Raw genomic sequence first — 26,596 nt, forward strand, 5'->3', positions numbered from 1 at the left:
AGGGCGGCCAGGGCGTGTGGATGGCCCGTTGGGAAGTTGCCTTTCTTCTTGGCCCCATTGCTGACTGGCGAGGCTCAAGCCGCCTACCAAGTGGCCAACAGTATGGGAAACATGCTGTACCGGGAGATTAAGGCCCTTATATTGGATTACCTAGGACTAGACGCAGAAGCGTTCCGGGTACGGTTCTGGAAGGAAAAGGGCCACCCTGGTGAAAACCCCCAAACCCTATATTTTAGGCTTAAAGCAGCCGCAGACAAATCGCTAAAGCCCAACGAAAGCCCTAAGGACGAAATTATGAACCGTATCTATTTAGAGCAATACCTAGAAGCCTTGCCCTTCAATACCAAACGATGGTTAAAACAACATTCCCAGTTAACTCCCGAACAAGCGGTAGAGATGGCAACAACTTTCGCTAGGGCTCAACCCAGTGTCATGCCCTGGGAATCCGAAAAACCAACTCACATCCCTCCAGGGAGACCAGAGAGAAGAACCCACCAGCCACAGATCGAAGCAACCAAACCTCATCCCCCAAAACACAAACTTACCCCATATAAAGGGCCCCAATGTTTTGAATGCGGTGATTGGGGACATATAGCACGGTCATGTCCTCGCAAGAAGCCCCAGGAAGAACCAATGGAGGTTGGATATATACCGCGCTCCATCCTATATGCCGCAGAAATGGGGAGCACCTTTTATGTGGGTGTAAAGGTGAATGGTAGGGAGGCGAAGGCCCTCCTAGATTCGGGGTGTAAACAAGCTGTTATTCAAGGGGACCTCATATTCTCCTCCCAAATCCTGCCCCACGTGCTGGGGGTCGAGCCTTTTTAGGATGTGACAGAAACAGAGAGTATGGCTACTTGACACAACTGCATACCTACTACAGGGCATGTAAGCTGTAAATGAATAGATATAGAAGCAGTTTCTGGCTGCATGAGGAGGTGAAGCAGTAGTCTAAGACAGCAAATGAGGTGGTAACAAAAGCTCTGGTGGTAAACAATCAATCTACTAAAGCATTTATTTCACAAGAATGTTCTGCAGGTGTACACGTTGACATACATATGTTTTACAGGTTACAAGGATTATAAATATGATATGATGTATACAGACAGTAAGCAAAAGACAGATGATCCTCTGTGAAAATGAATGATGTATCTTTAATGATGATATAAATATTTGAGCCAGAGATGGAAGGGTACATCTGAATGCTTTAAGCCTTATGTTCTGTGCCCTTCCTTCTAAGGGACAACATGAATGCACAAAGCGTTTGCACCTGTAAACCCACCAAATGTTTTGCTGATACTGACAGAAGATATAGCCCCCAAGAAGAGTGTATTACATATGAAGGTAAACTTCTGTGATAGCACTAGTGAGACTTCCATTCATTGATCAAAAAAAGACTGCTTGATTTTGGAGAGTGCTGCAATAGAAATCTAGAGATAAAGCTCCAAAAAGGAAAATAGGTATTCCCTGTAGGGTGAGATGAGCTGCTGAAACTCACAAAACCTTTGTAATCATCTGGGAGCGGACGTTAGGCTTTAGGGAAGGTATCAGCATGACAGGGATGACCTGATGGGAAAACACAAGTTTTCATGATGTGCTTCTTTGATTAGCATGTGGAAGTAGGCACTGTAGCGATCCAGAATGGACATTGAGTCTTCCTCCTACATCGCCTCCGAGATTTGTGCTAATGTCACCATTTGGAAGAACTACACTAGGAGAAACTGACTCACACTGCAAAAAGATCCAGCATAACTCTGATAACGCTAGTAAACTTGAGCCCAAGTAGTATCAAAAATATAATACCAGTCCAATTTAGTTTTCTGGAACAAGTTCGATACCTCCCTGGTGAAGTATTTGAATCCTCACCATTAGTTCTGGAGAATTCTTAAATATTGGAGAGTATACAGGTTCTATTGATGAAAGATTTAAAAGTATAGAGCTCATTGTCGATGTTAAGTAATCATTTGTTTTTCAAGGTGCTCACGGATGGCAAAAAGAATACGCTCTCCCTCCCACTTCTAAATGCCTACTGGAGCGTTGAGCATCCTGACAGAAAGTCAATTTGCTTTCTTCTTGTGTAGAACTGTGGTTGGAGATAGGATTGGTTTGGGCTTAAAACGATTTTGCATTTTTGAGGTGAAGCAGATAGTTTATAATTAGCTTGTTATCAGGCCTTAAAGGCATGTTTAGTTCTGCAAGTACCTTGTTGGAGAGGAATTCTAGTAAAGTTTCTCAAGTTATCGCCGTCACAGCACTTGTGTTTTTGCAACATTTAATCCATAGATGGGGAAATCAAGGTTTTAAATATCGGAGCAAAGTACACAACTTTGCATTGAAGTTGTAAGCAAGAAGGACACCAGGCGGGGGGCGGAGCTTGGCTCGCGATGAAGTTGGCCGTCTGAGCCTCGAGCTCCTCCACGCCGCCAATTATCCTGAAAATATCCGATCACCCTTCACCAACAACCGACATTTGGGAAGTATATTCTTGTGCCTGAGTGCCTCCGCATCCCGACACTGAGACTCCGGGCTCCCTTGGCCGCCCCTATCCGAAGTTACGGGGCTTACCTGCAGGCAGAGCGCTGGGCCTCGGCTCCCCGGGCTGGAGTGGCCGTGGGGCGGAGCTGCGTCGCCCTACGTGCGGGACGGCGCTTTCAGAACAAGCCGGTCCCCGGCGCTTCGGAGACTTGACTCGCTTGGCCCCTGGCGGATCCCTGCGGGGGTGGGGACGAAGCCTTGCCCGATCGGGACGCGGTTTGACCGGTCCCCACTGCACGAGCGAGGGAGCTGCATCGACGTGCTGGAAGCTCGGAGGGGAGTCTAGGTATCCCCCCATACCCCCCTGGCAGAAACGCGGCGACCCGGACCGAGATCTGTGCCACGAGGCGACCTGCAGCGGGGAGGAAGCGTCGTGGAGGGGCCATCGACGGAGAGGATAGTGGACTGCAGGGTGAGCGCTTCCACCCGGACTACGCTGGAACCTAGAAGGTGCGAGTTACGGCCATTTTGCGCCCGCCCTGGGAGACAGTGAGCACCTGATGCCAGACGAGCCCCGGATGGTGCTCGTGTACTGAGAGTGGGCTGGTGCAGGGAGCGCTAAACTATGAACAATGCCCTGGGGGGAATAGTGCCGAGGACAGCCTGACTCTTGCAGTGAGCGTGGGAGCAACGGACCTCTCCCGAGCCCCGGCTGGGGCTGTGTCTCCCCTGGGAACGTTACCCTCAGACGCCACGAGAGGAGGGCATCGCCCTCGTGGGGGGGGGCGTTGCCTCGTCCGGACACTGACCACTTTTGCTTCGACCAGCGCTGCTTCGGGAGACGGACGTAGTGGACATCTAGAAGTAACGCAACCACCGCTGATTCACTGGCCACTGGCCCCGATAGGAGTCGTACCCCTGGTACGCCTGGCCTTCACCACGTGGTCTGCTGCTGCGGGTATGCCCGGGACATTGGGGATGCGGTGGATGGGTCGTAGGCGCTCATATCGATATTATTGCCAGCAATAACGCACCTGGAAGACTGCACAGTCTTTAACGCCCAGCCGGCCCGGCATAGCGTAGTGACATTGCAGGGAGCGGCCCAAAAGACAAACCGTAGTAGTCTATTCTGCTCTGAGTGGCACGGCCCGAATGCTTTGAAGACTCCAGAGTGGGTGCTTCCACAACTCATATCTACGACGTATCACTGCCCCAGAAGCAAGCGGAGACATCTCCGGGCTCACCCCGCACGCGTGCCGGACACTCCCCGGATCGCCCGGAGCCTAGGCGGACCAGGTGCGGGCACAGCGGGGGCCAGACAACATGGGGGGGAAGGGCCACCGCGGAGGGGCACAGGCGAAGCTGGAGAAGTATGCATTCCTCAAAGACCGAGGGGCGTCCCCCCCCCCCCCGGATAAGACTGCGGAGTTTACGCTGGCGGATGTCATGGCCACGCTGACCCAGATGCAGGCCTCAATCGGCACGATCTCCACGGAGGTTACACTCCTCAGGGCTGATGTCGCTAAAATTAACTCAAGACTGACCGAAGTGGAGGCCGCCACGGCAACCCTCACCCACGACACGGCCGACCATCAGAAACGCATACAAACTCTCGAACAGATGCAAAAACAACTACTGGCCAAGGTGGACGACCAGGAAGGCAGGTCCAGAAGAAACAACGTCCGGGTCGTTGGGGTACCGGAGAGTGAACGCGGCCCGGCATTGGACCTCTTTGTGGAAAAACTAATCACCGAACAGCTGCAGCCTCGTGGGCTCTCAAAATTCTTCTCGGTGGAAAGGGCGCACCGAGTACCGGGTGGAAGGCCCCGACCGGGAGCCCCCCCGCGCCCGATCCTGGCCCGCATTTTCAACTTTCGCGACCGCGATGCAATCCTCCAGGCGGCTCGCGGTGCACCCCCACTCCGGGTGGACAACAGCATAGTCACCCTCTATCCGGATTACACTGCGACAGTGATGCGGCAACGGAGAGACTTCACAGCGGTCAAGGCGGAACTCCGCACTCGAGAACTTAAGTATTCCATGCTCTACCCGGCGAAGCTGCGGGTGGAGGCTGAGGGTCGCACGTGGTTCTTTGCATCGCCTGCGGAGGTTTCGGAGTGGCTTGAGGGGTGGCGTCCAACGAGAGCGAAAGGTCGCACGGAGCGTGCCCCTGGCGGCCTCTCCGCCTCCCCTAGGAACTTAGATGTCGAGGAGTCGAGAGCAGAGGATGGCGTGCCTTGAAGTCGAGCCTATACAGGAACAGCCAGCATTGGGGATGGTGGATGGGCCTGGCCTGGGTGCGCCTGGCGGCCAATGAGGCCTAGAGACGAACAGGGGCTGCAGATTCTAGGCCTTGATGTCTCTCCGTACATTTGGATATATGAAGGGACGAACATATGGTGTGGGGATCGGCGGCGGAACTGTGAGCGGCTTCCCCCCACATGCAAGTACCAAGTTAATGGGAACTAAGCACTCTGCTGAGTTGGGGTGGCGGGTAGTTCTAAATCCGCTGGGCAGGGGGGCGGGGAGGGGGTGGGGGGAATGGGGTTTTCTTGGAATGTTGGTTTGTGTTTTCTTTTGGGTTCATCAACTACTCATTGGTCTATTAGGCTTGCTAGGCATGTGCAGGCACACAAGGGCGACACACGATCGTGCGCATTTCCCACATCCATTCACGAATACGGCGTCACTCACTATGACTCCAGAGACTAATGTTAAAATACTAGACGTCCATACACAGCAGCGCTGTCCTTCTTTCAGTATTCTGTCCTGGAACGTTAATGGGTTGGGGGACAAGATCAAAAGGGGGTTAGTGCTGCAGTATCTCAAGCGGAGAGGGCCTGCGGTGGCACTCTTGCAAGAAACACATTTAGTGGGCACTACCACCAAAGCCCTGGACAGGTGGGGGTTCAAGATGGCGATACATTCGGAGTTCACGACCGGGTCCAGAGGGGTGGGCATACTGATCAACAAACGCTCCCCCCTGATTCTTCTTGACTCTCTTCGAGAGGAGCATGGTCGCTTTGCGGCACTGACCTGCCAATGGGAGGGGAAAGTGTACAACTTGGTGACCGTCTACATCCCCCCGACACTGCACCAGACCTCCTTCAGGGCATTGGGTGAATTCCTGTTGGCGCTGCCACAAGGCGAGCTTATCATGGGCGGAGACTTTAACGCGACTATGGACCCTTCGCTCGATAGGTCATCATGCAGGGCGCATGGCGGGGACACCTCCATTCTTCGAGAATTTACTGGGGCGCTTGGCCTCATAGACACATGGAGGGCATATAGGCAAGAGGAGAGACAGTACACCTTTCTGTCCGGGGCACACAACACTCTTTCCCGCATAGACTATATCTTCACATCACCCGCTGGGTTCAAAGGGATGACCGAAGTATCACACCTCCCTAGGGGCATTTCGGACCACTCACCAGTGGTCATTTCGTTTGCGACCGTCGACCTCTGTAGCCGCACTGTATTCCCGATTCACCCCGGGTATCTCAAAATCCCTAAAATCAGTAAGACCCTTAAAACGGCGACCAAACACTATTTCACTGAAAACACTGACTCTGTCGGGAGCCCAGCAACCCTCTGGGAGGCTTTTAAAACAGTCTTACGAGGGCAGGCCGTCTCCGTCATTACGGCGCACAAGAAAACCCAGCGACTCGCTGTGCTGGAGCTCGAGCAAGGGGTGAGTGAGGCGGAAGCGCTTCATGCCACGCAGGCTGACGAGGACTCGGCACATAAAGTACGCATGGCGCAGCAGGAATACAGGTCCCATCTTTGGGAGGCAGCACGCGCTAAACAGGTGGCAACTCAACATACGATCTACGAACTAGGGGACAAAGCAGGCAAACTCCTGGCATGGCTGGAAAGAGGGGAACGCGCGGCGCGGTGGGTGGCTCGGATTCAGTTCGGAACCGGGGAATTTACCTCGGAGCCGAGACAAATAGCGGGGGCTTTCGCGGCCCACTATAAAACGATATACACTCCGGAGGCCTCCTCTACCGTTGCTGATAATGAGCTCTTCCTTCGGGACATCATAATGCCGCGAATGCCCCCTTCGGGCGTAGCGGCCCTGGAGGCGGACCTGACGGCTGAGGAGCTTACACTGGCGATTCTGGCCCTCCGCACCGGGAAGGCGATGGGGCCTAATGGAATCCCGATTGAATACTATAAACAAAACTCCTCACTAGTGGTACCGCACCTGTTAGCCATGTATAGGGACGGTCTATCGACCGGGATCCTCCCCCGCGATCAGAGGATGGCCACGATAGTGGCGATCCCGAAACCTAACAAACCGACGCACGAATGTTCATCTTACCGCCCGATCTCATTACTGAACGCGGAGGCGAAGATCCTAGCCAAGGTACTGGCGACACGACTACAGCCATACTTCTCTACCCTAATACACCCGGACCAGTCGGGATTTATGCCCCACCGAAACACTGCCCTAAACATACGACATCTACATGGAATTGTTGCGTGCCGCTCCTCGATAGAGGAGGACGCGGCCATCCTGTCACTAGATGCGCGGATGGCGTTCGATAGGGTAGAATGGCCTTTCCTGTTTGCCGTTCTTCGTCACATGGGACTGGACCCCAAGATTTGCGCGTGGATTCAGCTTCTTTACACCCAGCCACTTGCACAGGTAGTAGTGAACGGCCACGTCTCGGACGCCTTCCCTTTGGGCTGGGGGACGAGACAGGGATGCCCCCTTTCTCCGCTCCTTTTTGCGCTGGCTCTAGAGCCTTTGGCGGCATGGGTGCGACAGGACCCTGTGATACGGGGCCTCAAATGGACGATGGGGTGGGAGGATCGTATCTCCCTATATGCTGACGATGTCCTCCTGTACCTTGCCTCGCCGGCACGCTCCATTACCTGTCTCCTCGACATATGTGCATCGTACGGGAGGAGGTCAGGCTATGAGATCAACTGGGAGAAATCCATCCTTTACATGCTCCAGGGCTCCCCACCTCTCCTTCCGAGGAGCTGTAATATCCGAGTGGCCGCTGATGGCTTCAAATATCTTGGCATTTATGTGACGGCGGATCGCGACAAATTTACGGCTGAAAATCTAATGAAGCCCCTGCAAAGGCTCCGTGCCGACGTCAAACACTGGCGCTCCTTGCCCCTGACATTGCTGGGAAGGGCTTCACTCTTCAAAATGCTGGCCCTCCCTAGATTCCTATACATGCTACAAAATACCCCTTTCCCGGTTGCACCCTCCTATTTCACGGCTATCAACGCAGAGATTACCAGCCTCCTATGGGAGGACAAGGCACCACGGATAGCTCTACACAAGCTCACCAGTGGCTGGTACGATGGCGGTATAGCCCTCCCAGATATCAAAACCTATTACTGGGCGTCGCAACTTATGATTATAAACCAATGGCTCCATGCGCCTGGAGATGACCCTGCTTACCGCATGGATAGGCAGCTGCTGGGGGGGGAGGGGGTGTTGGGAGCCCTATACAACCCCAAAAAAGGTCACCCTCCGGCGGGGCCCGCAGCACACACCCTCCGGATATGGTTCGCGGCACAGCGCGCAATGGGCTGGGCCGGAAGGATTACCCAGGCTACGCCTCTCTGGGACACGAAGCGGCTCGGGGTACTCCGCACCACCAAGGGATTCCACCAATGGGATCTAATCGGTATCTCCAGGGTCGGAGACCTCTGGAAATGGGGAGAGGTGGTCACTTTTCCCCAATTGCAGGCGGAGTACGACTTGGCTGATACTGAATGCTTCCGATACTTACAAATCCACCACGCTCTCCGGGCGGCGATTCCACCGGGGACACGGCTCCCGGAGTCATCGCCCCTAGAAGACCGGCTCCTGACAGAACATCTTATTCAAAGAGCGACGTCCCTCACATACCGGAAAATAATAAATAATCGCCCTGATCCTTTCCTGACCCTTAAGAGTAAATGGGAGGCAGAACTTGGGAACTTAGATGAGACGGAGTGGCAGTCCGCGCTGTCGTCCCCCAGGGAGGTGGGCATATCGTCCAAGTTCAGACTAGTCCAACTTAAAATTTTGCACCGCACCTACTACACCCGTACACTCCTATTTAAACTACAGCGGGCGGAGTCCCCGCAATGTCTCAGGAACTGTGGCCACGAGGGATCTTTCTTTCACACCATATGGGAATGCCCAGCCATCACGATCTACTGGAGGGGGGTGATGCACACGCTCTCCCAAGTGACCAGAATCCTGACACCCCCGGAGCCTCGGCTATGTCTCCTTAACATATGGGAACAAACTGATCATAAGAGAATGACGCAGCTCTGGGTGACGTCAGGGCTCATGCTGGCAAAACGCAATATAGCCCAGCGATGGGGTTCGGGGCAGGCGCCTACCCTGGCGCAACGGATACGTGACATGGACCAAGTAATGGTGGTTGAAAAATCTGTATATATACATAGAGGGTGCCCCCGGAAATGGTCCCAGGTGTGGAATGGGTGGAATGTATACAGAGGGAATATATGTGAGCCCCCACCGGACGCATCAGATGCTGACCTCAGTGACCAAGAGTAGTGCGCCGCTCGAATGCAGGGGTTCGAGATGGGAACGACGATATGCTACGTGTGAAATGTCTTTATGTCTCACTTGTAACTATAATGCACTGTGGAATTCCGTTTGGAGTAACCTCATGCTACGCCTGAAGATCGATGAGTGGTGTTTTTTTTTGTGTTTGCAAATTTAATAAAAATATTTCAAAAAAAAAAAAATAAAAAAATAAAGAAAAAGAAAAATAACCAAGACTTGACAGCAAAGATGTAATTTTCTCCATACAAAAAGAAGATTTTGGTGAATATAGGTCTTATGTTTTTAGAAGTTTGCCTTCAGGTGAACACAGTAAGTTTCTGACATTCTACCAACCCGGCCCCCCCCCCCCCCCCCGTCACCATACCCCCCCCCCACCCTCGGTCTTAACCTCAGACAGAACAGTTGTGTTAATAACACATTACCCTTAAAATAAACTACTAAAATCCACTACCTACTGTTAAAATGTATTAAGACATCCTCAATCACCGAGGTAACATCTGTACGCCCCCTTTTGTAGATACCCCGGACATTTCTCTGTCCCCCTGATCCTGAGGTTCCTGGAATACTGTACCCTTTTGGCTGATTGTTCTGACTTCCCCGCTGCCTCCCCCCCCCCTGGTCATCTCTATTGTTCTCCTGATTCTCTACCTGGTGTGGTGGGATCCCCCCATCGGCACTCGACACCGTTTAGACTGTTTCTCGCCTTGAGTTTTGTTTTATTGTTTCTTTGTTTGTTCTTTTCTTCTAAAATTTAAAATATTTGTATCCTGCCTAGCTTCTGAGTTGCCGAGAATATCTCCTGTAAACCCTGCTGAGCCTCTGGGGATCAGTCGCTGCTTCGTGATGTCACGCAATTGACAGGCATATATTAGCGGCCGGCCCTGGTGGTTGTAGGCCCATATTTGTAACAATACTATTTTGCACAATAAAGTTTTTCAAAAAAAAGAAGGACACCAGGCAATGGGTGAGAGGCAGAGTAGCGATGGATACAGAAAAAAAAAATACTTTTGGGATGGAGATTCTAGAGCAGGTGTGTTTCAAACTGATGTGAGGTCTAGATAAAGAGAGATGCATACTGAAGGAGGATTAATAAAACAGCTGGTTAACCCTAGGCGTATAGTTTGAGCAGGGTCTTTCTGTTATGTTGCCTTTAAGCTGGCCTGTTTATTCCTAGATCAACTTGACACATAAGTAACTCTCTAGTCTTTAAATTGCTTGGGGGCAGACAACGACAATTACAGATATTTTGTTTGGCCAACTAAATTAAAAGCTGGAGGTACAGAAATTTCCGGGTGATATCTGGCTCAAGCATAGGCATCAATGACAAGAAAGCAGTCAAGTTACAAACAAAACCCTGTTTTCAATGGATAGGAGAGAATAACCAGACTTCCAACAGTTAGTCTAGGTAAGGAGATGTGATGGATAAGGACGGTGGGATATCATAAGCTGGATAGAGTTGAAGGGAATGAAGGAGTGAGGTTTCAGCCCTGAGAGAGACAGTCTTGAGTTTTCCAGAGCAAAAAGGAATGATCACTATAGGACAGGCTCCAGCAGCCCTTAGCAGGAATGCAGGGATTCTTCTACATAAGAGGCAGAGAGGAGACCCAACTGCTGCACAACAAGGCCACTCCACTCAAACCAACTGCAGACAAACTGATGGTCTATGTTGATGACTGAGGGGCAGGCGATGTGTGTGGTCAAGCATCAGTAGGCTGCTAGGTGCAAGGCTGTAATAAATGTCCTTTTGATGTCTCCTTCACACATACAGCTCGCTCCTCTTGGGGTTATGGACAGTGTAACCTAAAAATAACGAGGCAAGAAGGTGTCCAGGAGAGAAAAAAAAAAGCATATCGGGCTCAGGATGCTAAGAAATGCGAGCAGCAGCTGTCGCATGGAGGCCTGTATTCGGGAGGAGATAAGAAAGTTTTTGCTAACGATGTTTAAGGGCCGCGGAAGCATCTGGGGCGTGGGAGGCCTAGCACGCTAACAAAGATGAAAAGGGCGAAGATTTAAGAGGGCAAAGTAAGGCCCTACCACAAATGATTAAATGTCTTACATTAAAAAAGTGTTGGGAGAGAGGTCCTCAGCATTCTTGTGTAAGCCAAGCTGTCCTACTCCTGTATGGTTTTAGGACAGTCCTGCGTGTTTTCCCACAGTGAGCTCAAAAACTATGCAAGACCATAAGAGGTACTCCTGATTTACTCATAGAAGACATCAGAGCTGGGCTCTAAAGTCTAGAAGGCACCCAAGTCCACCCCTCGATGTAAGTGGCTACTGCCCTCTTAACCCGGGCTATGAGAAACTGACAGTGGTGGGAGCATAATCTATAAATTGGGTCCAGGCCTGTTTACCTCTACCACTATTGACGAACTGTCTACTGACTAACTCCACCTAAAGCTTGTGCTGTCTCCCATTAATAGACTCCACTGACTTCATGATGCCTGTGACAGGCACAAAGTGGGAGAGGGAGAGAGAGGAAGGAAGGAAGACAGGGAAATAAAGAGAGGGAGAGAGAGTGGCAGAAAGAGACAGAGAGAAGGGGAGTGACAAAAAGAGAAAAAGTGAGAAAGGAAGAAATAACGGATGGGGAAGTGTGAGAGAGACAGGAAAAACATAGAGATAGAGAGAGAGACAAACAAGTTACTTACCTTCGGTAACGCTTTTTCTGGTGGATACAGTATCTGCCTGTGGATTCCTCACCTTGTGAATATCCCCTGCGCCAGCATTCCACTGAATTTTTTCCCCAGCTCTCCACGCAGATGTGGACGTCATAATTCCACGGCTCCGCTCGCAACTCCGTATGACGTTATCGGAGCCATAAGAGAGCCACGTCGGCATGATGACGTCAGTTCCACCCATTTTTTCCGTGCCTCCCGAGGCGAACAGGTGGACCGACAACAGATTCAAAGTATACACAGTATACATCATTCGAACAAATATACATAGTACATAAACAAAAGGAAAGCTAAAGAACATAAGCATTTCCTATAAATGTACCAGATAGAAAGTAAAACAACATGTCAAACAAGGCATCCTATAAGGAATACAAAGGTGGACAACGGGGAGGCGGGTGGGTCAGTGAGGAATCCACAGGCAGATACTGTATCCACCAGAAAAAGCGTTACCAAAGGTAAGTAACTTGTTCTTCTGATGGATGCATCTGCAAGTGGATTCCTCACCTTGTGAATAGATTCCCACAGCAGTCCCACTCCTGGAGGAGCGTGTCCACCTTTCTATACCAGAAAGTCCTGCAAGACAGAGTGTGCAAAATGGCCCTCCCTCCTCATCTCAGAGTCTAAGCAATAATGCTTTGCGAAAGTATGGAGGGAGGCCCAAGTCATGGCCTTACAAATGTCTGCAACTGGAACAGCCCTGGCCAAAGCAGAGGTGGAGGACTTGGCTCTAGTTGAATGAGCTCTAATACCCTCAGGAGGAACCTTACCAGCAAGGGCGTAGCAGATCTTGATGGTTAGGATAATTCACCTGGACAGGGTGCACTTGTTCACAGCTTTGCCTTTTGAGTGTCCAATATAGCCCACAAAGAGCTGATCTTTCAAACGAAAATCCTTTGTTCTGTCCAAATAAAAGCTTACTGCTTTTAGGGTCCAAGCGGTGAAGCCTCTCCTCCTCGTTAGAAGGGTGAGGGGGGGGATAAAACACAAGGAGAGTAATGGATTGTCCCAGATGAAAGGGAGTAACTACCTTAGGTAGGAAAGCAGCCCTGGTCCTGAGGACCATCCTTTCAGCATGTAAGGATATAAATGGGGGTTTTGAACTAAGAGCTTGAAGCTCACTCACCCTCCTTGCCGAGGTTATGGCTACAAGAAAGACCGTTTTAAAGGACAACAGCCTCAAAGGACAACTATGAAGGGGCTCAAAAGGAGACCCCATCAAAAAAGTTAAAACAAGATTAAGGTCCCACTGTGGCATTACAAAAGGAGTAGGTGGAAACCTATTAGTAAGACCTTTGATAAATCTTAATACAATAGGAGATTTAAATAATGACGGCTGATCTCGAAGACACAGAAAAGCCGATAAGGCTGATGAATAGCCCTTAACCGTGGCCACAGCACAACCCTGCTGAGCCAAGGAAAGAGCAAACTGAAGCACATTAGACAAGTGGGCCTTTAAAGGGTCAATAGATCTCTCTCCACACCAACTTACAAACTTAGACCATCTATAGGAATAAATAGACTTAGTGGAGTGTCGCCTGGAAGATAATATAACATCCACTACATCTGGTGGGAGAGAGAAAGAACTCAGGTTGCCCCGTTCAATCTCCAGGCATGAAGGTGCAGGCGCTGGCGGTGGGGGTGTAAAACCTGCCCCTCCGACTGCGAGAGGAGGTCTGCCCTGAGAGGGAGACGGAGAGGAGGGTGCGATGAATGGTGAAGTAGATCTCTGTTCCACACCCTTCTTGGCCAATCCGGGGCGATCAATATAACTTGGGCCCGGTCTTGGCGAATCTTCCTCAGAACCAAGGGTATAGGAGGAAACGCGTAAAGGAATTGTGAGCCCCAACTCAACTGTAACGCGTCCCCCAACGCCCCCTGCATCGGAAACTGGAGACTGCAGAATGACGGGCAATGCGCATTCTCTTGAGTGGCAAACAGGTCCCCCCGAGGAGTCCCCCACGTCCGGAAGATGTGCTGAACTACCTCTGGATGAAGCCTCCACTCGTGGTCGGCGGAAAACTGTCGACTGAGATTGTCCGCACGCACGTTCAGCACGCGGGCAGATGATTCACCATCAAGCAAATCTGAAGGTCCTGAGCCCAGGACCAGAGTCGCAAAGCCTGTCTGCAGAGACGGTACGACCCTACTCCTCCCTGCTTGTTGACATACCACATCGCGGTAGTGTTGTCCGTCAAGACTTGAACCGACTGACCGCGAAGGGAAGGGAGAAAGGCCTTGAGCGCCAAACGTATCGCCCACAATTCTAGAAGATTGATATGAGACAATCTTTACTCTGGAGACCAAAGACCCTTGATCTCCAGATCCCCCAGATGAGCACCCCACCCCAGGGTGGAGGCATCCGTTATCACTGTGGCAACCGTAGGAGGAGGATGAAAGGGCTTTCCTTGAGACAGATTGCCCTCCACGCTCCACCAAGACAGATCCGCAGCAGCTTCTCTGGAGATTCTGACTGACTCCCTGAGATCTCCGTTGTGCTGATACTACTGCCTGCGGAGATACCACTGGAGCACCCTCATGTGCCAGCGTGCATGGTTGACCAACAGAATGTAGGAGGCGAACAGACCGAGCAGGCGAAGAACCTTCAGAACTGGAACAACCGCTCCATTGTGGAATAAAGGGATCATCTCCTGAAAGTCGAGAATTCTTTGTGGAGGAGGAAATGCTCGACACACAGTAGTGTCCAGTACCGCCCCTATGAACAGGTTGCGCTGAGAGGGCACCAGGTGAGATTTAGGCACGTTGATTGAAAAACCCAAGTTGAATAACAGATGAGATGTTACCTGCAGATGATGATGCGCCATCCCTGGCGACTCTGCTTTCAGTAGCCAGTCGTCCAGGTAGGGGAAAACCGGAATCCCCGACCTCCTGAGATGGGCAGCCACCACCGCCATCACCTTGGTGAAGACTCGAGGTGCAGTAGTAAGACCAAATGGAAGAACCGCAAACTGGTAGTGTTGCGACCCAACCGTAAAACGGAGATACTTTCTGTGCGACTTCAGGATTGGGATGTGGAATATACGCATCCTGCAAGTCGATCGACACCATCCAGTCTTCTTGCGGCAACGCCTGAAGAACCTGTGCAAGGGTTAGCATCTTGAATTTCTCCTGCTTCAGGTAAAAGTTCAAGATTCTGAGGTCCAGGATTGGACACAATCTGCCGTCCTTTTTGGGAATCAGGAAATACCGGGAGTAGCATCCCTGACCCCTTTCCTGCTCTGGAACCACATCTATCGCACCTTTTTGTAGCAATGCAAGAACCTCCTACTACCGAAGAAGCACATTTTCCTCTGAGCAAAAACCTTGGCAAGGAGGGTAAGGGGGAGGAAATTCCCGAAAGGGAAGGGCGTACCCATTCTCCACAAGGTTTAAAACCCAAAGGTCCGTCGTGACCGATTTCCAACCTCGCAGAAAGTGGGACACCTGACCCACAACAGGCCTCACATGATCCAGGGAAGCAGGGCTGCTTCCCTGTAGCATTATTGGGAGCAGAGGAGGCTGAGGAGGAGGAGGGATTGCAGCCAGAACCACGCCGACCCCTTTGTCTTCCTCTATAGGATCTATAGAGAGGATTTTGTTGCTGCTGCTGATGTTGACGGAAGGAACGAAAGGAGGACCTTCCAAAACCCCTATACTTCTTGAAGCCAAACCCTTTTGACTGTGTCTGCAAACTTAAAGACTTCGCAGTAGCTCTGCTATCTTTGAATCTTTGCAAGGCGGAATCCGCTTTCTCTCCAAAAAGCTTTTCCCCATCAAAGGGTGAGTCGACCAGAGTGGCCTGAACATCCGTAGAAAAACCGGAAGAGCGGAGCCAAGTCTGCCTTCTAGTGGGTATAGAAGATCCCATAACTCTGGCCACAGAATCAGCCGTATCTAGGCCTGACTGAATAACTTGCCTAGCTGCAGCTTGAGTGTAAGAAACAACCTACATAAAAGAACCCTTCTCCTCATCAGACAATTTGGGAGCTAACTGCTTCACAGAGTCCATCAATGCATGAACGTAGCGGCCAAACAAGCAGTGGCATTTGTTGACTTAAGCGCCATACTAGCAGATGAGAAGACCTTTTTAGCTGACTGCTCAATCTTCTTTGAGTCCCTGTCAGCTGGCGCTTGTGGAAAAGCCCCCGAAGATTGTTTTGAGAAGGATGCCTGCACTACAAGACTCTCTGGAGAAGGATGAGAGGAAAGGAAGCTCGGATCCCCCGGAGCCACTCTATATCTTCTCGCCATAGTCCTGGAAACAGCAGGTGAAGAAAGTGGCTTGCGCCAAACGTCCATAATAGGCTCTCATTAAAAGCCTCATTAAAAGGCAACAGAGGCTCGACAATAGAAGAAGGCGGATGAAGGACCTCAGTCAATAAGTTCGGCTTATATTTTGCAGAAGGCAACTTTAAGTCCAACAGCTCCGCAGCCTTCTTTATTATCAAATGGTAAGGAGCCAATTCTTGAGGAGCAGAAGATCTGGAATAAGAAAGTTCCCACTCAGGAGTGGTGTCCACTCCACTTGCCTCCTGAATACGTTCAAATTCATCCGTGGAGTCACCCAATTCACCTTCCTCCACTTCATCTGCTCGATATTGTTCTTCCTCTATAAGCCTCTGAGCCTCTCTTCGAGAGCGGATCTGAGGACACGGCGTCGGCGGCGCCGTACGCGGACTCGGTTGCGCCGGAGGAGTCGGCGGCGTCACACGCAGCGCAGCTGGAGTCGGCGCCGGCGTCAAGAGAGGCTCCAACAAAGGCACTCGATCCAGACGAGGCCGGGAGGAAGGCTCTCCAGACGGGGCCGGGAACTGCCATGACGGCGCCATCGGCAAGAAGGGCATAAAAGGTGCCTGAGCATAGTGTTGTGGCACGCCAAAACTGAACGCCATTGGACCCACGGGACCTGAAGGCTGCTCTCTGGAAAATACCATACATAGCATTCAAAAAATGTCGGGAAATGCGGGTATGGATTCGAACCTGAATCCGTCCGAGGAGTAGCTGGAGCCGGAGCCGACAGATCCTCTACTGGATCCACAGGTGCACCTTCAGGCACAGGAGAGAGTTCAGTAAGCTGATCAGGCTCGGCGTCAGAAGCTGGAGAATCCACCGGCGCTGGAGTTAACTTTGGTGAAGGAGACTTCTCCGGAGAAACACGAGGAGAAGGGGAAGGCGAAGGAGAGACCAAGTCCTTACTTCGACGTCGAGGCGAAAGCGACCTCGAAGCCTTACTCTTCGTCGATCAGCGCCGAGAGTCATGCTTCCTCTTCTTCTTGTGCCTTCTCGACTTCAACGAGTGCGAAGTCGACGACTCCGGCTTCGACTTGTCTCTTTTTTGACCTCTGCCCTCCTTCTTCGCCTTGGCCATGAACAGCTTCGCGTCTCTTTCTTTTAGTGCCTTAGGATTCATTTTCCTGCAGCAGGAACAGTCTTCCACGTCGTGATCTGACGAAAGACACCATAAGCAGTCTTCATGGGGGTCAGTGATGGACATGTGATCCCCACATTCCCTACACGGCTTGAAACCTGACTTCCTCGACGAAGACATGAGTACTCCAGAAACAGTAACCCACAAGGAGACTACAAATTAACTCTACAATCAAGGAGAGTGCTGGAAAATCGTTACGTGTCGACGGTGTGGAAAAAAGGGAACTGATGTCATCACGCCGACGTGGCTCTCTTATGACTCCGGTGACGTCATACGGAGTCGCGAGCGGAGCCATGGAATTATGACATCCAAGTCGGCGTGGAGAGCTGGGGAAAAAATTCAGTGAAATGTTGGGCAGGGGATATTCCCAAGGTGAGGAATCCACTGGCAGATGCAAAAGAGAGACAGAGAGAGAGAGAAGAGAGAGAGACGAGAGAGAGAAGAGAGAGAGAAAAGAGAGAGAGAAAAGAGAGAGAGAGAAAAGAGAGAGAGAGAAAAGAGAGAGAGAGAGAGAGAGAGAGAGAGAGAGAGAGAGAGAGAGAGAGAGAGAGCGAGCGAGAGAGAGAGAGAGAGAGAGAGAGAGAGAGAGAGAGAGACTGTGTTTTCCTTGTGTGCCTGGATAAATGGAGGATGGAGTCTTCTGTACATCCTATGTATGCCAGATCGTGGTCTCTCCTTGCAGGTGCCCAATGTCCATCTTGCCCCTGGCAGCCTGCACATACTCCTCTCACTATCCTGTTCCAGAAACCACTGATGTCTGTGGGTGGGGTAAAGAAGCCCACCAGATCAAATTTAATGTAGCCACAGTTCCCTTGCGAGAAAGAAACTAACCCTTTCCTGTTCAGGATATGCAATGTCGTATGAGCAAGAATAGAAGGGTTTTCATTATTTGAAAAGCAACTTCAAGATTCTCAAAGATAATGAGATTAGTAAAGTGGGGAAATATTTTAGGGAATTACTACCAACTGAGGATATGTATTGGTAATGGTACCTATATGTTCCTGAACCCTCTAAAATGGAATTATGATATGTTTTTGTTATGTGGGAATTAGGTAAGAAGCGGGGTCACAGCAAAGTATTGAGCAGCTCCTGTACATGATGCTCACGTGAGAAATGTGGTTGACCGGCCTGGGAGGGGCTTGTTCTTTAGCCTGTATGAGAGCTGTTACATGCATATACTTATACTGAAAATGCAATAAAAACATTTAAACCATAAAATGGAATTATGTACTGTGTGTAACACATGAAGAGATTCACAATTTCTATACTCTATAGGGTCAAGAGGCCCTAGAGGTGATAGTGCACTGTACGGAATCTGTACAAAAACAAAAACTGAAAACAACATGTACTACATTTCTGCAGTGGAACATAATGTGTGACATTGGTTGGCATACTTCTATGTTACAGATTACCTTTGTTTTATTCAGGCCTTTGTTGACTTTCTTCTTGTTCCACACAGCTGCTACCGATGCAATCAGATGAACTCCCAGATGCGCTGTTAGAGGATTCAAAAAATCCAACACCCTTTGCTTCAAAGTCTATGGAAATAGAAAAAAACACATCAGTGGTTCAGTGTTTAGGGGTAAAGGTAGCAGAATGCCTACAGGTTATAGTTTTACTGACCTAAAAAATACAAGAGCACGACACACAAACATAACTGCTGAGAAAACACACACAAACTCTGGTTGAGCCACATAGTTTGGCATCATTTCTTTCAATTATCGCTACATGATATCAATTAAAACTTCTTCATTACTTAATAGCAATAAAGTTCTAAATTACTGAATTAGCACGTTCACAAATTCCTCAAATTGCCATTATGAACGGCAAAAATGTTGAAAACTGTCTTGGCGAGGAAGAACACTGCCTCTCCGTGAACATAAGTTCTTGTCTTGCATAGCACTATATAAACCAACCAGGCAGTCTACCAAACAAAGGTGAAACTATGAATGTTCAGTCATAACCAATATTTTCTTTGCTTTGAAGTCATGGATCAAAGTATCCTGGTAGTCGGAGACAAAGAAACTGGAAACATGTGGTATTTGTGGTGAGAGGAACAATCCAAGCCCAAGATGACTGTTTTTGGTTTAGAAAGTTGGTACTACCCCACAGGTCCTGGTAAAGAAATGCAGCACAAAATTAAAGGAGTAGGATAAGGGGTACAGTTTGGCAAGCGATCTCAAGAAGGCAGGGATAAGTCAGAAGGCTATTGTTTACATAAAGGATGGATTTGCTGTAGGATTCAAGGGTTATGTAGCTAAACTTGCCCTGGCTAAGGTGCAAGATGGTACATAAGGGTTAGGCTGATCCAGTTGACAATAGAACCAGTGGTAGAAAGGTATTCGCACAGCCCAAGAGAAGAGTGTACTTGCTTGTATGCTTAGAAACCACTATACATTTCTTCATTTTTTTTTTTTATAACTCTTTTTATTAAAGAAACATCGACAACAAGGCATAGTTTCATAAGAACACCGCAGAGGCATTGGCAAGCACAAGGATTCAGCAATGCATAACACATTTATACAGTTGGAGTTACGGGGAAGGGGAGACATCGTCGTCGTAGAGTCTGGGAGGGGTACATATTTCACCTCGGTATAAGTTCCAGGGGGTCCAGATTTTGGACCATTTTCTGGGGCAGCCCCTTGCAATGTAAACAGATTTTTCTCGTTGCATGCACCAATCAAGGTCCTTTTCCCAGTCTTTTATTGCAGGTGCCTGGGCAGCCCCCCAGTGCTGCGCAATGTTCCTCTTGGCTATCATACAGGCAAGTGTCACCCAGTGTATGGCGTAGGCATTGAGGTCTGTGGGCTCCCAAATATTTAGGAGGCATCTAGGAGCTTCCGGCCGGATGTCAATCTCGAGGGTTTCACTCATGATGGCATGTATCTTGTGCCAATACTCCTGGATGAACCTGCAGTGCCAGAGGATGTGTGTGAAGATACCTGGCTGGGAACACCCACGTCTACATGACCCATCTGTGTGTCCCCCCATCATTTCTTCATTTTTGTCCCCAGTACAGTAGGCTGAAGAGCTGAATGTTCAAACCATTCCTTATAGATAAAGAAGTTAGGATGGTAAGGAAAATGCTACTTACCCAGTATGCATCTGTTCTTGGCATATTGAGCTGTAGAGTTATATGCTATGCATAGACCGCCATCTAGTGTTGGGTCCGGATGTTTGCACTTTGTTTTCGTTCGAAGAAGTCTTTCCAGTCACGAGGTAGGTGACTCCTCCTTTCGGTGATAGTGTGCATGAGCATCGACTCCATCTTTAGATTGGTTTGCTACAGAGGGTGATGACGGAGTTAGTAAGAGTAGTAAAGAGAGATATCCATGTATTATGTATCAAAGTAAGATGTTACTGCAACAGGTAAAAGAGGCGGGCGGGCGGGCGCAAATGACTCTGAAGCTCTATATGCCAAGAACAGATGCATACTGGGTAAGTAGGATTTTCCGTTCAAGGCATATGAGCTGTAGATTATATGCTATGCATAGACTATGTAGCAGTTATCTCCCAAAGCGGTGGCTAACCTGTAGCTGTTGCTGTGGTCTGAAATAGTGTCCGTAAAACTGCCTGGCCCAAACTAGCTTGCTGTCTTGCAAACACATCTACATAATAGTGTTTTGTGAATGTGTGTGGTGTAGACCATGTTTCAGCTTTGCAGATGTCATCTATGGGTATATTGCCTAAGAATGCCATAGAAGCCCCCATTTTGCGTGTAGAGTGTGCAGGGGAATTGTTAATGTGCGTTTTGCTTGTGCATAACATATTTGAAGGTGTTCTGCAAGGAGATATATTTTGTGAGGTATGGTCCATCTCCAAATGCTCTGGGCTAGCTGTGAGAGCTGCAGAGAGTGTGTCCCCCACTGTTTTTGTATGTAGTATATTGCCATCATGTTCTCTGTACGAATCAGGACAGATTTTGCCTACCAGATGAAGTTGAAATGCTTTCAATGCTGGAAAAATTGCTAGCAGTTCTAGATGGTTTATGTGGAGTTGTTTCTGTTGTAGAGTCCACATGCCCTGAATGGTAAGTTTTTGGAGATGAGTTCCCCAACCAGTCAGCGATGCGTCTGCTGTTAGCACTATCTGTGGAACCGGGTCGAGGAATGGCCGCCCCTTGGAAAGGTTTTCTATGTTCCACCACTGCAGAGAGCGATGGTGCGGCCGTCCACCAACACTAGATCTGATAGCTGGCCTAGAGCCTGGTTCCACTGACGTACCAAGCATTCCTGTAGGGGACGCATTTGAAGTGTTGCGTAAAGAACGATTAAAATGCAAGACGCCATCATTCCTAGCAATTGCATGAACACTCGAGCTGGTAATGAGTGTTGAGACTGAATCTGAGAAATTAGAGTCTGCATGTTGCGGATTCTGAGTGGGTTGGGATACGCTAGAGCTCTGTGTGTATCTATTGTAGCTCCTAGATACACTTGTGTGTCGGATGGTTGGAGATGAGACTTGGTGAGGTTTACAGTGAACCCAAGGTCGTGAAGCAGTTGGACTGTTTTTTGAGTGTGGCGTAGGCAGCTTTGCTGTGAGCTAGCTTTTATTAGCCAGTCGTCTAAGTAAGGGAAGACGTGAATGTGCTGCCTTCTTAGATGAGCCGCAACTACTGCCAGGCATTTTGTAAATACCCTGGGTGCTGTAGTTACTCCAAATGGGAGAACTTTGAACTGATAATGTTGGCCGTCCACCACCAATCTGAGGAATTTCCGGTGAGCAGGGTGAATGGGAATATGGAAGTAGGCATCCTTTAGGTCCAAAGTTGACAGAAAATCGCCTTGCTGAAGGAGTGGGAGCACCTGTTGGAATGTGACCATGTGAAAGTGGTCCGACTGAATGTACAGATTTAGTTCTCTGAGGTCTAGTATAGGTCTGAGAGAGCTGTCCTTTTTGGGAATTACAAAGTACAGCGAGTATACCCCGGTCCCTGGTATTGTAATGGGACTGGCTCTATAGCGTGTGTGTCCAAGAGAGAAAGAACCTCTTGCCTTAGAAGGGTAAGATGCTCTGGTGACATTGCATGTGATCTTGGAAGAATATCACATTTTAAGCTCCAGGCAGTAACCATATTGGATAATTTGTAGCACCCACTTGTCTGAGGTGATTGAATTCCAGACTTTGAGAGAGACGTCCCTCGACAGGGGTGGAATGATCGGCGGGTAGCAGAAGTCACTGTTTGTTTACGGCGGAAGTGCGTGTGGAGTTGTCCCAGCCTCTTACCTTACAGTTGTTTCCTCTAAAACCTCCTCTGAAATAACCTCTTGAAGAGGGGGATTGGTTGTTGCCCTTGTAAGAGGAGGAGGGATTTTCGGTGGATACAGTTTTGGGACCACCCCTGTAAAAGGAGCGGTGAAAGGAACCCCTAGTGGCAGGTAACTGCAACGCCCCCATGGACTTTGCAACCTCCATGTCTTTTTTCATATTTTCCAGCGAGGTATCAACCACTGGGCCAAAGAGATGCCCCTTATCAAATGATTGGTTGAGGATGGAGGTTTGCACCTCTGGCTTGAAGCCTGATATTCTCAACCAAGCATGCCTGCGTAAGAGTATACTGGTGTTCACTGCACGAGCTGCTGTGTCTGCTGCGTCTAGGGCACACCTGATGGATGTATTAGTAATAAGTTTACCTTCCTGTATAAGGTCAGTAGCCTTAGATTTGTGTTTGTCAGGTAAATATTGTATGAGTTTTTCTAACTCATCATAATGAGCCAGTAGAGCTTGAGCGTTGGCAATACGCCAATGATTTTCTGCCTATGAAGACAATTTTGCCTGAGGTATCAATAAGCTTAGACTCCTTATCAGGAGGAGAAGCCTCACCTGTGGTTTCAGAGTTGGCTCTCTTGCGAGCGTTGGAGACTACAAGAGACTCTAAGGGCAGCTGGCCTCTAATGTAAACCGGGTCGATGGGTGCGGGTTTATATTTTATGTCCACCCTAGGTGTAATTATTCTTGCCCGTACAGGATCTTCAAATACCTCATTTGTGTGTTTTAACATGCCTTTTAGCATTGGTAAGGTATGAGTGGCTCTTTGAGAAGAAGTAAGTGTTTCAAACAGTAAATCCTCTTCTAAAGGCTCTTTATGGAGGTCCACCCCATGATATTGATCAGCCCTGTTAAGGAGCTCAATGTACCCAATGTTATCCTCAGGTGGGGAGGGTCTGGAGGGATACAAATCAGGGTGATTGTCTGTATTTGGGTCAGTATGGTAATCCTCCCAAGGGTCAGTGTCCTGTGGCCTATCCTGAACTTCGTCCCCATCCCTGTCACCCTGTGGGTCAGGTGAAAGTGCTGGTGATGCTGAGTTTGATGGTGTGATAATCAAATTGGGATCAGTGGGAGAAGGAGGTGGAATGTAAGGAGGAGAAGGGTTAGAACCACCACTCTTCTTTTTAAGAGGAATATGGTAGTCCTCTGGTAGGGCAATCTTGCCTTTTTTTGGATTAGTTGCATGAATATGTCCTGTTTCAAGGTTGATCACAATTTTTTTTGCTTCGGATCCGACGGCGGGGCATTGGTCTGAGGCTCTTTAAACAGAGTGTCTTTTTCTTTAGTTGCCAGTTTCGGCGTCAAAGGTTTCAGCTCCGAGCCTTTCGGTGTGGAAGGTGGAGTCTTCAGCAACAATGGTATTGTAACCAACACATGTTTGGATTTGGGTTTTGGTGCCGAAAGTGTTGGGTCGGTGCCGGAGCGGGGTCGGCTCGAGCCCGAGCTGGAAGGCTTCTCTTTCTGTTTCGGAGCCGGGCCCGAGGGCGGGGCACCGGAAACTTTGTGTCAGTGCCGACTTTGTCCTGAGGGCAGAGGAGGGACCGGAGCCTTTGTTTTATGTTGTTGAGGGGGCAAAGGGGTATCTTTACTCACGGTACATTGATCCAAAGTAACCTGCTCCTCTTCTTCCATGTCGACTTCGGACAGGGAGATATGTTCTTTGTCCACGTCTACTTGAGCTTGATGTTCGGTGTCGGAATCTTTGCCGAAAATGTCCGGTGTGGAGCCGCTTTGGTGTTACATCTCGTGACGTCAAGCCCGACGGTCACGAAGTGTCTTCTTTGATCGAAACGATTGGCATGCGTCGCAGTCTTTCTCGTTGTGTTCCAGGGACAAGCAGAGGTTGCACACTTCGTGCAAGTGGGTGTGTGGAAATTTAGCACAACATCCAGGACATAACTTGAAGGGAGTCCGTTCCATTGACTGCTAGAACGGGCGGCGTGGGTAGGCCAGACAGCCTGCCACGAGTTTTCCATTCCAAGTTTTTTCGAGGTGAGACAATATGCAACGAATAGGGAACCGCGATTGATAATACCGTCGAGGGTAGTGGATTGCGTGCCGAAGGGGTCCGAGAAACGGTGCCGAACCGGAGCGCAGCAATACACATCTGAACCCGATGGCAGAAAAAACAATCTAAAGATAGAGTTGATGCCCATCCGCATTTTCACCGAAAGGAGGAGTCACCTTCCTCGTGACTCGAAAGACTTAGTCAAACAAAAACAGAGTGCAAACATCCGCACCAAACACTAGATGGTGATCTATGCATAGCATATGATCTACAGCTCATATGCCTCGAACAGAAAGTTATGCCCATATGGCTGACACGAATAATATGACCATTATCGAGGCTGTAATGTAATATAAAAGTAGAGAACCATATGAAAGCAGATGGGTAATGCAGGCTGCTTAATAGTCTTAGAAGCAACATTTATGTATCTTCCACCTAGTGTACTGCAGACCTGCCAACTCGCACAGTGCCACCGTGTGTCACACGATATAGGCTCCTTTCACACGGCCACCCGGTGAGGAGTCGATATCATATGGTGGGCACAAAATTATCTGGGAACCCCTGCAGGGGGCAAGTTTCCAGCTACTTGATTGGAGATTTAGTTCAGCCGATGTCTAGTCTGAGGTGTGAAACCTCCCCAGGACATCGGCGGCTGTCTCAAAAGCTTTCATTTTTGTTTTTGATAGAGAGGTGGGGGAAGAGGAGGCGTTGTGGGAGGAGGAGGAGCTGTAGATTTAGAAGTGTCTCTGGATGTGCTCGGCACTAAGCCCCGCCCCATTCATGGCCACGCCCCCTCCGCGCACAGTGAGAAAAATTCAGACGTTGGCAGGTCTGGTACTATTTTAGGGACACGTCTAAAACTTTGATTTTTTTAAAATAGCATTTGAATGTGTTTTATAGGTTTACTGTTGATTTTATGTATTTGTATTTAACATGAATTTTATTTTCACTTTTTGGGTTACCAAAGTTCCTAAGACAGAGAGTTCTTATTTATTGAGGCTTGTGAGGAATCAGCACCTCCATCAGGAGTACAGCACCCTAGGCACCAGTGTTTCCACCAGGAGGGGAGGCTGGCACGTGCCTCAGTGGTCTGCTGCAGTTGTCATCACATTTTGTAGGGACCCAATCCATTCATACATACACGCACTGCAAACAAGACTAATAGGGTGATATAAAATCAGAATATGGCATGTTCATTCATAAGGTAGGATATCTAGAGACTTACATTTCCTTACACGTTCTCAACTCTCTATTCACCCACTTTGTCATGTTATGTTATATTTTCATTATAAACTGTATTGACATTAAATAGGCCAAGCAGGAGATGGCCTTGCATTTTCATCCTACTTTGGTTGCTTTGAAGTAAACAGAAGACGATCCCTTTACGGTTCCAAGGAGGTCTGTGGGTCTTTTCTGTACTTCTTCTTTCCGTATTACACCCCAGAGAAGGGCCATGGTGTGAACAATTCGAGGGAGCTCTTCCAAAATGGCATTTCTTGCATTTTTTAGATTTGCAGGATCAATCAGGGACGACTATGGAATAAACAAAGCAACAATTAAAAGACCCAAATTAACAAAGTTAACAATGTAAAACCTAAGTCATAAATTCACAATTCTGAATGATATACCACTGCAATGCAGCACATGTTTTTCTAAATAGGACACAGGGATCTGGATTCACAATAGTGGGTACACATACAGGCAATTCACAATGGGGCTTGCTGGTTGAGGGAATGTGCATGCTGGCAGAGCAAGTGCTGCAGTGAATTTTCCTGGCGGGTCCGGCCAATGCATAGTAATGTAGTGACAGCTGTGCATGCCTACTGATTTATGGCACACTGACTCCCATTAACTACCTGCGAGAGCCCTGTACTTGGTGAGTAGGGGAGGTGGGGTGCCCATCTTTGCGCGTCTCTTTAAGAAACCACTGGCCCTTGGACTGCACAGTGTGTGAGATTTAATTAAATGTATGTTAACTCATCAAACTATAAAAAACAGGAAAGCCTACAAATATAAGAGGGACAGAAAATAGTATGAAAGGGTTCAGCTTCGGCTATACAGCTTTGCTAGAAAAATCAACAAAAGATGGTGAAACAATAAAGACACAACATCACAGCGACTGATGAGTTCAGCATCAGCTCTGAAATGGATCAGGAATCTGGTGAAGGAATATCACCTGCACTTATGTCTGG

The 26,596-nt window shown here is 49.0% G+C and overlaps 1 protein-coding gene across 3 annotated transcripts in view; it reads right to left on the minus strand.

Moving 5' to 3' along the window:
• The window catches only part of DOP1B (DOP1 leucine zipper like protein B), a 687,459-nt gene that overhangs the window by 232,524 nt on the left and 428,339 nt on the right, over positions 1–26,596 (minus strand). For all 3 annotated transcript variants that reach the window (XM_085621292.1, XM_085621294.1, XM_085621293.1), the window contains 2 exons: positions 25,752–25,937; positions 18,538–18,663 (listed from right to left, as the gene is read on the minus strand). In XM_085621292.1, coding sequence (XP_085477418.1) covers positions 18,538–18,663; positions 25,752–25,937 — 312 coding nt within the window. The remainder of the gene's footprint in view (positions 1–18,537; positions 18,664–25,751; positions 25,938–26,596) is intronic.

This window comes from Triturus cristatus, chromosome 8, assembly GCF_964204655.1.
Source record: "Triturus cristatus chromosome 8, aTriCri1.1, whole genome shotgun sequence".
Taxonomy (NCBI): domain Eukaryota; kingdom Metazoa; phylum Chordata; class Amphibia; order Caudata; family Salamandridae; genus Triturus; species Triturus cristatus.